The sequence below is a fragment of the Sceloporus occidentalis genome, unplaced genomic scaffold (genome assembly GCF_023333645.1).
Source record: "Sceloporus occidentalis isolate IW3139 unplaced genomic scaffold, rSceOcc1.0.p SCAF_7, whole genome shotgun sequence".
Taxonomy (NCBI): Eukaryota; Metazoa; Chordata; class Lepidosauria; order Squamata; family Phrynosomatidae; genus Sceloporus; species Sceloporus occidentalis.
The window spans coordinates 63,667,733-63,679,974 of NW_028316987.1; the positions used below are offsets into that span (position 1 = coordinate 63,667,733).

The window sequence follows — 12,242 nt, forward strand, 5'->3', positions numbered from 1 at the left end:
TCCTTGTGGCTTCATGCACCCGGACACCCTGGCCCTACAGAAGAGAAAGGGGCAGGACGTAAGGCCACCATGATGATGGCGTCTGCACTTTCTAGGGTTCTGGACCATGCGGCTGCCGTGCAGTCCAAAACCCTAGAATCGGCAGCTGTATGTCACTTTGTTCCCATGTGTATCAGGCCATAGCTACAGTAAGATCTGCTAAAATAGAATCTCTCCTTGCTCAGGCTTTATTGTTTGTTTAATACAGACATGTTTCTGCAACCATCCTATTGCCAATGCTGCTTAAAAGAAGTCTTCTACTAGACAGAGGACAAGGAGGAAAAGGCAACTGAGGAAGCATAAAAGGACATTGTAAAAAGAAGTTTCTTTCTCAGAGCCTTTGTAAACTGAACTATGCCTCTACAGTTTTTATGTAGAGGCATACTTGCATTTCACATCTTAGCAATTTCTTATACAACATTTTAAAGTGATGATAAACAACAAATCAACAGCAAAGGAAACTTAAGTTTCTGATGGGCAAATCTTTGCATTCATAACTGGTGTGGTACAGGCTTCATAAAGTGCACAGATGAACAACAACAGCATGGGAATATGGGACAGGCAACAATGCAAACAATAATCTTTCCCATTTTCCCAGTGCTGTGTTCCTGTCCACACTCCTTATCTAGTCTAGAATGCAAAACTAGCTCTGCTCAACAGGGAAGGAAATACTTTGCGCAACATAGCGGTAATATATGCTGGTGCACTTTATTTATGGCATCTTTGCCAAAAATCTTGACAATTTACTTGTCTCTGTAGGAATAACCCCGAGGTCATGCGTTTAAATAAATAAATGGAGGTTCTTCAGCCATGCCATAGCCTTATTTTAAGTATGATGCATATGCATTTTTTTCTGCTAGGTGGGGATGATGGACGTTGCAGTCCAACACTTCTGAAGAGCGTAAGAATGGGAATACTGCTCATAAAACAATATTGAGAACATGGGAGGGGGGTTAATTCAGTATTTGTTATACAACTTAAAGTTCAGCATCTCTCACTATGTTCATTTGCATTTTTTAAAAGAAGTAATTCTTGGCAAAACGCCAAGCCTGGTCTGCCAGGTTTTTATTACCAGGTTGCTGGCATTTGATTAAAAATGTGAAGAAGCACAGCACTAAATGGAAATAGCAACTAGAATTAATTTGCAAACAATGTAATTTGAACAAAGCAACTTTCATAATCTCTGCAGTGTCTATCTAATCTATTAGGTTAGTTTTTGGTTTATAAATTGAAACATTTTGCAACCATCCCACATATATATCCAAAACATCTGCCATAGATATATGTATGTGTGAGTATTCCGTTTGTTATAATCAGTTTTTTTTTTATTCAGCTAGCATACTCTGTGTGGCTATGGTTGACCCAAAATGTACCATGCTTAATGACATTACCAGGAGCTGCCCATTGTAATATCACCTCTTTAACATCAGCAAGGCCTGTGACATAACAAGCACTCACCCCTAGTTCTCAGGTTTTGGTCCTGGAATTACAGGACCTGGAACAGTCCTCACCTGTAATCCTATACCTAAATAGAATTAGTACTAATCCCAAATCTTCGTAGCCCAATATTTGCCCGTGCAGTGAATCTTTGGATACATGAGAATGAGAAGAAGTCTTAGTCTCACGTTGAACCATGGCATTAGTTAGAGGATAGAGAGATGGGAGACCCAGATTCAAGTTGTCACTGGTTGCCCATAGAGGTAGGCAAAGTACAGCCTGCACACCACATGCAGCCTTCCAGACCCAAAAGTACACCCCAAGCGTCTTGCAACCTCTCCCTTCAAAGCAGAGACCCACCAAGTTTTAAACACATACATCTCTTGCCACACCTCGACACAGACAAGCCTTGGCTTGCTGCTGCAAGCAAATATTGTGATATACTCTCTTTCACAGCCTGATGTATCTCACTGGATTGCTGGAAGAATAAAAGGAGAAGTGGGGAGCCATCTATGCTGCTGTGAGTTCATTGGAAGAAAGGTAACATCACTCACCTGATGGTAACAGATAAGCTAAAGAGAAGGTAACCATGAATTGTGCAGAGCAGGAGCTCAGCTGGCACAAACTCCAAGCCCAAGTAAACTTCCAGTGTGCACAGGTGAAGGCCTATTTGAGCCATATTTATTTACTTTTCATCCTCAGAGCTGAGCCTTTTAGTCTTAGTTTGGCATGTTTATCTTTCTTGGCTTGTGCAGTGTCTTATCTGGCTTTAGTTCACCCCCCCATATCCTACAGACAGACAGTCAGACAGACGGACAAACCTTTCTACAAGTGGTATTGAAGTTTATTATTGTGGCATTTTAAGGGCCTCTTCTAGAACTGATGGCACTGTTATTTTGGATATGCTTACTAGCTAAACCTGCTGGGGATTTTCCAGTCATTATAAAAGTAAGTGCTTGTTTCAAAGATGAGTGTCCCATCTATAGCAGGAAAATAGGGAGCACAAACAAAATAGGAAGTGAAGGATGGAAGGGTCTGAAAAGAGAAACATAAACATTCTGAGCAGGAGTCTTTTCCTGACACCTGTTCAAAAACTATATCAGCATTTTCCTTCTGCCAAAAGACCTTAGACCTGCTATTGCTTATGGTTTATGGAAAAAATCCAAATGACTTCAGAGTCCAGACTGAAAATCCTGAATGGACAGGAAGCAAATGATTTATCATAGCATGCTCTAATTCTTTCCTTAATTTTCAAAATAGGATCCGTGGATAAAAGAGCAATATGTTCACCAATTTATACGTATGTCTATAAGCACGACAATCTTTCCACTGATGTCCCAGATAGTTGTACTTTCTTTAAAGTCTTGCTTATTTTTTATTACAGTACACTTCCATGGTGTAATAGTGCAGCAGCACAGCCAGAGAGTATCTGCAAATCTTTATATCTGTGAAAGCAGCATATAATCCCAGTGTCCGTCACTCAAGGCTGACACTTTATTCTGCTCAGTGGGGAAAATGCAGCCTTCCAGATGTTGGACTGCAACTCCCAGCACTCTTCTCTATTGGTTATACTGACCAGGCTTTTGCAGTCAAGCAATATCTTGAAGGACATACTTAGCAAATCCCTGGTCTAATGATAGGGCTGTCTCCACTTTTGTCTAGATATTCACCCCATCAATGGGGCTTGACAGACGGGTGGCACGGAGCTGCCCGTCTGTCAAGCCCCATTGATGGGGTGAATATCTAGACACAAGTATGATTGTTTTGTTACCCAGGAAAAATATAAACTTTTCTAACTGGTGCTAAGCACCCTTTTGCCATAGTGCATCCCAGTAAAAATGAATTGCTGCCTGTCTTTGCCCTGCATCATTGCCGTAGCCACCAAACAGCATGGCAACAATGTGCTGCCAGAAAGAAGTTACCTAAAACGGCTTCTTTTTTGCGGCGCCGTAAATGGAAAAGGGTGCCACCATGATGCCACTTCCTGCCAGCGACGTCTGCATACTGTGCAGCACATGCGTCATCATGGCGGCCCCCGTGTTGATGCGGCTGAGCCATGATGGTGCCACTGGCGCGTACTAGGGTTCAGGAGCGTGCGGTTGCTCTGTTCTCCTGAACCCTAATTTTGGCTCCAGGCCACCGCAAATCAGAGGTCTGTTTCGGGCCAATATTAGTTTTTGAGTGGAGCACTGAGTTCATACAAACACAAAATGCAATTCATCTTTACTGGGATGCACTATGGCAAAAGGGTGGTTAGCACCAGGTTAGAAAAGTATATATTTTTCCTGGGTAACAAAACAATCATACTCACCACTAGTATAAACAATGCTTCTATGTTTAAGAAGGAACTCAACAATTTTAGCTGCTACATTGCTGCCAGCATTTGCCAAGTAAAATAATTTATTTACTATTATTTACTGATGGGGAGAAGAATATATGCATGGATTTGATTTGTGCTTTATTAATTGCATTTTATGGAAGAAAATTGCTAACCAGTTCTTTCATTCCTGTTTTAGAGCAAATAATAGGATGGGCTTTTTTCTCCATGTAAGGTGACCTCTGATTTACAAGTTATGCAAATCTATGATGAAGAAATAGGATGCAGATGCACAAATCTGTTTGTTCTGCATATTTGAAGACAAGCATTGAAAAGCAGTAAGTTTGCAAAGGTCTCTCTGCAATGCATATTAAAACACTGTAACTAGGGTACTAGATTGTATGTATGTGTGTTGCTACAGTGTTCTAATCTCATGTGATACATCATCAATTTTGGAATAAAAGAAGATGGTAAAGCAGGTAGTAGATGGTTAATATAATTATTATCATTAAAAAGTGGTCACTAAAAAGTGTGGTCTTGCAAGGCTTGATGAAGACTACTGATTTTTACTAGATCATGACAAATCTTTGACATGACACAAAAGGAGAAGGGATGGCAGTGGGGAAGAGGACCAGTTCCAATAGATACTACCTGTTCTTCTCTCCCTCCAAAGTCAGGATGGTAGCAAACAAGATGGAGGGAGGGCCTTTCAGCTTCCCTTGGAGCTAGTCATAGTGGAACTGTGCCTGCCTTTCCTTCTCTCCCTTGAAGGCCATGTTTCTGCTGAAACCTTACCTTCTCCAGGATAAACATACCCAACTCCCTAAACCACTCCTCATAGGGCATGACTTACAGACCATTTCACCATTTTGGTTGCCCTCCTCTGGACATGTTCCAGCTTGTGAATATGCTTCTTGAATTGTGGTGCCTAGAACTAGACACAGGTGAGACCTGACCAAAACATAATAGAGCAGTACTACATATTACTTCCCTTGATTTAGACATAGTTTCTATACCAGATTTAACTCCTATTGATGCAGGCTAGAATTGCATTGGCTTTTTTTAGATGCTGCGTCACTAGGGTTGCCATAACCCCCCTGGGGCCGTGACAAACCCGATTTTTGGCCACTTGGCACGGTCACGGCACGGTTTGGCTCTTTGCCCCAGGTTGAGCTGGTTGCCGCCGCCGCCGCCGCAACAACCGCAGCTGTTCTGCAGCCGCCACCGCCCTTGCTGCTGCAGCTGCTGCTGCAGCCTTTTCGCCGCCTGCCTCGCTTTGCCCTGGCCCTGCGTGCTCTTGCGCGGCCACACGCAGGGCTGAGCAGGAGCTCCGGCTGGCTGGCCAATGGCTGGACAGCCCTCCCCTGCTGCAGGAGCCTGTGACTGCTAGCAGGAGGCAGGGCTGTTCCAGCTCCACTCTCCCCAATGGCCAGCCAGCCTCAAGAGGAGGAGTGTCTCCTCTTTGGTCCCTCGCGCGGCCGAGGGCAGAAAAGAGCCTTGCCGGCAAGCTATCTCTCTTCCTTCCCCTTCCCCTATTTTTTCTTCTTCTTCTTTTTCCTCCTCCTCCTCTCCCTCCTCCTCTTTGTTTTCTTCCCCTCCTTCTCTTCTTTCTCTTCCCCCTCCTCTTCTTCTTTTTCTTCCCCTTTTTTCTGTTCTTCCCCCCTTCCTCCTCTTCTTTTTATATTGTTCCCTATTCTTCTTTCTCCTCCTTTTCTTCTTTCTCCTTCCCTTTCCTTTTTCTCCTCCTCCCCCCTTCCTCCTCGGCTGCTGCTTGGGGGACGTTGTGTCCCAGGCCCCAGGGAGGCCTTGGACAAGGTTTTAAAATGTAGGAACTTTTTTTAAAATTTCCTGGCAAGGAAATTTTTTTTTAAAAAAAAAGTCCTACATTTTAAAACCATGTCCTACATTTTGCCCAGTTTGGAGGCCCTCAGGGATGGCAACCCTATGCGTCACACTGTCGACTCCAGTTTGTGGTCTGTTCAGACATTTTGTGCTCTGACTAGGAATATTGCTCCACATTACCGCACTACAAGGGCATAGTGGGGGGGGGGTCCGTACCCCCCTTCTGTTAGACATAATGAATGGAGCATGCTGCTGCTCCCAAGCCTCATTATAATGGTGCCACTTAGGCCTGTTACAGACTGCCAAAATAAAGCTGCTTCAGGTCTTTTTGGAGGTATGCTATTTAAATGATGCATGGGTCCTAAGAGTCCAGAGGTCACGCCAAAGCCACACTCCATTCCTAAGCACTGGAGTGCAGCTTTGGTGCAGCTTCCGGATTCTTAGGATGCATGCATCATTTAAATAGCATACCTCCAAAGAGACCTGAAGCAGCTTTATTTTGGCAGTCTGTAACAGGCCTTAGTCTGGAACCTCCCCCCCCCCCCATCTTTCCCAAAATCCTGGCTACATCGCTGGGCACTACACTCTTATAGTGCTGCTATTCCACTTTTACTGCTCTGGCTGCCTCCTGTTGCATTCTGAGGCTTGTAGTTCAGTGAGGCCTAAGAGCTCTCTGGCTGAGAATTCTAAATGCCCCTCCTTAAACTGCAAATGCCAGAATGCAACAGGAGGCAGCCAGGGCAGCAAAAGTGAAATAGCAGCGCTACAAGAGTGTAGTGCGGTAATCTAGGCTATCATTCTGTAGTATTAATGGACCTCTTGTTGTAGGAATGAAATCATGTTCACATATTGCATTCCAACCATGTTCTGGTATGGAAATGATCTTCCAAAGTAGAGCCCTTGGACCTGAATGTGGAACTTTCCTCAATATTATGTATAACTTGTAAAATAATTTAGTTGTAACACAACTAGCTGTGTTGAAAAAGTATGTAGCAATCACTTGCTGTCCAGTGTGCTGGATGGCAGCAAATAAATTGTGTGGTAAGATTAAAGGAACTGAAAAGATAACAGACATAAACAATTTTTTTATTTTAAATGTATCACTAAACAAGCTAGAAGGAGTCACTCTTAAACTAGCCTGCCTCACAGGTCTAGAAAACATGGATGGAAAACTATGTACACTGCTCTAAGCTTTAGAGATTAAAACGTAACAAATATAAATCAATCAATCACTTTATTTACATCCTACCTTTTCCCCAAGAGTGGGACTAAATGATTAGTTCTGCCAGAATAAACTACACCAAATACAGATAATATATTCAGTCTCCATAGTGAAGTGGATGAATATGTCATCTTTCTAAACTAGTTAAGTTAGGATAAAAAGAAGGAAGACAAAATGCACTGAGCTTTTTGAGAACTGGAAAGCATTTATTAATTGGCAGGATAAGATTCATACATTTCTTGACTAATTTATTATAAAAAAAACCCCAAAGAATCACCAATTATTAAGCCACTGTAGAAACTTTAGAGCTAATGTCACTCTTTGGTAATGTATTTGCTGCTTTGATAGATTTAAAAAATAATCAATATTCTGTTTAAAAGTCCAGCTAAGCATGTGGGTGCCAAAGTTTTGATAGGACAACTGGATGAGGAAACAGGCTTCTCCATGTGGTTTCCATGATGGATTAGGGAAACACAGAAAGATAGACCATGATCTGGAAATGCATCCCAATGTGTATCCAAATTGCAATCTACATCTATTGTGTTCCTCATTAGCGCTTCTGACTGTGAAATACACTTACCACTTCTTCCACAGCACTGAATAGAAACCGCTTGGAAAAAATGCGTACAGCTTTAGAAATGCATTGTTAAATTTGTGCTCAATTCAACAAGCATCTTAATGATCTTAATAATTTTCACGTCTGTTCCTACCATAATACGGCCTGGAATTAGTGGAATGTTCTGGTGAAATGGGTGGATAATGATGGAGATTCTCCTGTACAAATGATATCTTTGGCATAAAAAAGATTTTCAAATGGTCCCTTCTAGCTCTGTGATCATCTGAATATGATACATTGAAACCAGTAATGATGAGCAACAGTTTTGGCAAAGAAGAGAAAATATGTAGTTTTCAGCAACAGGAACACAGCTCTTCATTTTGAACAGTGGAAAAAAGGCTAAAGTTTTTCCTGACAGGGCTCTTACCAGTCACACAGGCTAGGTATACAGCCTGGAGCAGGAATGGGGGACAGGTAGTCTTCCATACATTGAACTGTACCTCCCACGATTCCTCACCACTGGCCACGCTGGCTACAGCCAATGGGAGTACCAGTCTAACAACATCTGGATGGCCACACATTCCCTATTACTAGTTTAGATGCAGAAAGAGTATATAAACCAAACCTGCCTGCTAGTCTGCTGAGCTAGGTCAGTAAACTTACATTTCTTTGTTCAGACAAGTTCAGGGATTGCTCTAGCTCCCTTGCTCCTAGGGCCCAAGACCTTCCCTGAGCTGTAGTCAGTGCTAGTAGTTCACTGTATGACTCCCTGGAGCCTTTTAATATCAGCTTTTGGGAGATGAGCTGTAACATGGACTAAAAATAAATGAAAAAGGTATAGGTATTTGATGACAATAACTAAATCAAAAGTGAAGCTTAAAAGACTATGCCAACATTATGAGCCAAGGAAAACTCTTGGAAACCAAAGCAGCTTTTTCCCAAATGCCCAATTACATTATTCTATGTTGCATTTAGGACAATTCACCAATTACAACTCAAAATAAGGAGCAGCACCCCAGTACATAATAGGACAGATGAGAAAACTATGCTGTGGGAGCTCTGCTTTTCATACTTGAAACTTGCATTAGATCTAGGGGAAGTGGAATTTACAATGGCAGCTGGAAACACTGCACAGAGGTATAGGGCTTCCCCCTTCACACATCTGCATAATCCAAGAACTTGGGGGAAAGGCCATTTCCACCTGCAGCTAGCAACATGGATCTATGTTTATAAAATACGTGCACAATACATTGTACAATCTATACATATACATGAGACTGGGAAATAGAGCATAACAGTTAGTCACATATACACTTATTTATAAGCACATGCTCAAAGCTGCTAAATTCTGGGATTGAAGCTTCTCTAGTTGTTCAGTTTTTCCATTTGTTATAATCCCAGGCCAAAAACCAGCCTGTGAATGTTGGAGGCTCATAACCTTGTTTCACAATAACAACTGGTGTCCCTTTATCTCGTCCAGAAGGATCAGTCTCAATGTAGCGTTTAGCTGAAACACACCAATATCAATTATATTAGTAAGTGATTACAGAGCAGGAAGGATGCATGAATTACATGTTGTAGCTGCCACCATTCCTGATCCTTAGGTCTCTTCTCCAAGCCATTAAATTCACGGGCCACTCCAGGTATGCCTCTTCTCATTTGTGAATTCTTCCATTGAAATGAAAATGCAAGCCCATTCCAGCAAAGTATATTTCTTCAGTTGTCTACCTCACAAATTTACCCTGGCTCCAATACCTGATTACTGAAAAGTGTCCTTGTACTAGTCCTACACCATTGCCTTGGTAGTCTACATAGCAGACCAGAGGAATCCAAAGATCAGAGTAAGTGGCTACATCTATTCTGAGTAAAGAAAGGCAAGCCAGCCTACAACTCAGCACTATTTCCTTCACCTCTGATTCTTAACAAAACCAAGAAAATTAACTCTCTCCATTATAGAAATGTAAGTCAGTCTGCCTTGGAGGTCCTAGCTATTAATCTGTTCTGAAGTACAATTCTATGGGTGTCCCAAAGAAGAGATACTAAGGTGGTGTACAGACCGCCCCTTTGGGGCGGCCTGCACCCACCCCTTTCCCTAACAGATCGGGGCCTCAGCTACCACAGCGGCAGCCCTGAGGCCCCAATCCACCGCTTTTCCAGGCCCCAGGGAAGCGGCAAAAGGCGGCTTCCCCGTGGCCTGGAAAGAGGTGTCCTTGGGGCTTCATGCCCCAAGGACACCCCGACGGCGGTGGGGAAAGGGGGAAAGGGGCCGAGCTGAAACAACAAAAAGGACTCCCTGAAACAACATCTCAGGCTTGGCCACATCGATCACCAACAATGGTCCGCCCTGACCTCACAGCGGGAGGCATGGAGATGCACTATCCACGATACTGCAACCTTTTCCAAAAACTCATGCCGAACAAGTCTTGGAGAGAAACGACAACACAGAAAGAACCACCACTTGGAAATATCATCCAAGGAGTCATTCTGATGTGCTTTCTGCAACCGGACTTGTTTATCTCGGATCGGCCTTTTTATTCATCAACATGCTTGTAGAAAGCGTGAGATGAGTCCTTCCTGAATCTTCATTCGCGAAGAAAAGCCAGAGGGAGAGACAATTCTACGCAAACTTACTTGAAAGCATGCCCCAGGTGAACATGCATAAGACTGCACTATGTGTGTCTCACAGTACTATCCCAAACACTTTTCCTGTAAACTAAGGTGCCGAATGTTCACAGCCTCCCTTCAATCAGTGAACTCATTACACATTTTTCAAATTAATCAAATTACAGGATTTGCAAAATACACAAAGAGAGAGATGGGAAGCACTGATTACAGCCTTTTTCACTCTGTATATGAAGTATATGAAGTATGCATAGAATGGCACCTTCGAGAGCAGAATACTGTAATGGCAAAGGCCTCCAAGACAGACTGACTCATATACTGTATCTATAAGGGGGAGAGTAAGGGGCTCTTCAGATTGGCCATAAAGGCAGGCCTGGGGGCAGAGTTGGGGCAACATGTCCACAAGACACACACCCTGACTCAGTCCCCCCACAGCACTGTGACACCATGTGCCACTCCACATGGCACGTGGTGTCATAGCACTCTTCCAGCACTGCATCCGGGCAGTGCAGCACCAAAGGAGCACTGTATAGCCATGGTGCCATGGCTACCCCACTCTTTTCAGGGCACAAAAAGGAGCCGCTTTTTGCAGCTCCTTTTTGCACACTGGAAAGGCTGAATCGGAGCCACAGCATACAGTTGCCACAGCCCCAATCCGGCTAGGAAAGGGGCGGCATCTTGCCATCCATTAGGGGCTGTCTGTACAGCCCCTAAGTTTTCTTGGCTTGATGCAGACCAGGATGCCACCCCTCAATTTCATCCTTTTTCTCCCGGGGTAGAGCAAATGGGATTGGGGATTTAAAAGAATCAGGGTCCCAATCCTGTGTAGAGCATCTATGAGTGGGATAAACCTCCCTGTTTAGACTCATGGTGTTCTATGAGGAAACAGTAATGGCCAGAGAGACAGAGAAAGTGTTTTTCAACAGATCTCTGTAAGGAGTAAATTGGGCTTATGTCACACAGGTAATGTGAGAATGAGCCTGGAGTATTCAGAATTGATTACCATCTCCTCGGACAAATGTAGCTGGTTTATGGCAGCATTTCAAAAATTATTTTTAATTCATATAAATGACAGTAATTATAATGAGCACTTAGATTTAACTATTTGTTTGCCTACCAGATTTAACTGATTCAGTGCGTTCCATTTCATTTGCATCGTTGCCAATCCAAACAAATACCTGTACAAGAGATGCAGATGTTGTTGTAAATCAAAAACTATCCCATAGGAAGTCCTAACAAAATACAAGCAGCCTGTAGCCACAGATGGTTATAATTTCTAACAAACATTTTAAAGGAAGACTTGTGCATTTCCTGCAGACCATTACGGCTTCAATGGTTTATACTCTTGAAACTGTTCCTTTTGTGTCCATGTCATTCCAAAGATACCTGCCCAGACTTCTTTCTAGCACTATGAGGAGTACTATATTCCTTCTACTCCATACCTTTATTGACAATCATATTACTCCTGCAGCCCTCTATCCTCTCCCCACATGTTCTCCGTAGGCAATGGTTGTTGTTTAAATGACAGAAGGGAGAAACTTGGAGGGCTATTGTGTGATAACTACAGAATGGTTTTGTCAATGATTCTGACTCCAGGCTCAGTTAAAAGTGTGGTTCTGACCTTCAAACCTATGCATACTACTTCTGCCTGCTAATCTTCTAACATGTTCAGCAGAGGCCTTTCTACAACTGTGCCTGCCATCTAAGGTGCAGAGGATATCTACAGGGAAAAGGACTTACTTAGTGATGGCTACCTAAATGTAGAATTTCCTTTCAAAGTATGGTGTTCACCTAGTGTCTACTATTATATCATTTTTATATTCCCAAACTCTTCAATCCCTCCATTTATTTATTTTATACCACTGATATTTTTAATTCCATTGATTGATTTTGTGGTGCTTTTCAAATTACAACTCTGGGAAGCTACTGAAGGACAAGGTATAAATCTAATTAATTAATTAACGAACCAGGGTTCCCTCTAGTGGGGAAGTGATAAAAATAATATCTAGTGTGTTTTGGTCACATACTGGAGAGACAATGCCCTGAAACCTACAAGAAAAAATTGGCTGTTGCATTCATGAAGATACTAACCATTTGGCATGAGACTAAAATAAACTCTCAGACTACATAGTTTTTTGTGGGTTTTGGGGGCTATGTGGCCATGTTCTAGAAAAATTTATTCCTGACATTTCACCTGCATCTTCAGA

At 42.7% G+C, this 12,242-nt stretch overlaps 1 protein-coding gene across 2 annotated transcripts in view; it reads right to left on the bottom strand.

The window, feature by feature from the left end:
• Window positions 1-7,067: 7,067 nt before the first annotated feature.
• LOC149309849 (scinderin-like) overlaps window positions 7,068-12,242 on the bottom strand; it is a 79,656-nt gene continuing 74,481 nt past the window's right edge. Inside the window, exons 15-16 of one of the 2 annotated variants that reach the window (XM_089533146.1) lie at window positions 11,153-11,213; window positions 7,068-8,920 (exon numbers count right to left, since the gene is read on the bottom strand). In XM_089533146.1, the coding sequence (XP_089389272.1) occupies window positions 8,787-8,920; window positions 11,153-11,213 (195 nt within the window). In that variant the 3' untranslated portion in view covers window positions 7,068-8,786. The remainder of the gene's footprint in view (window positions 8,921-11,152; window positions 11,214-12,242) is intronic. The other variant, XM_089533147.1, reaches the window with a different exon arrangement.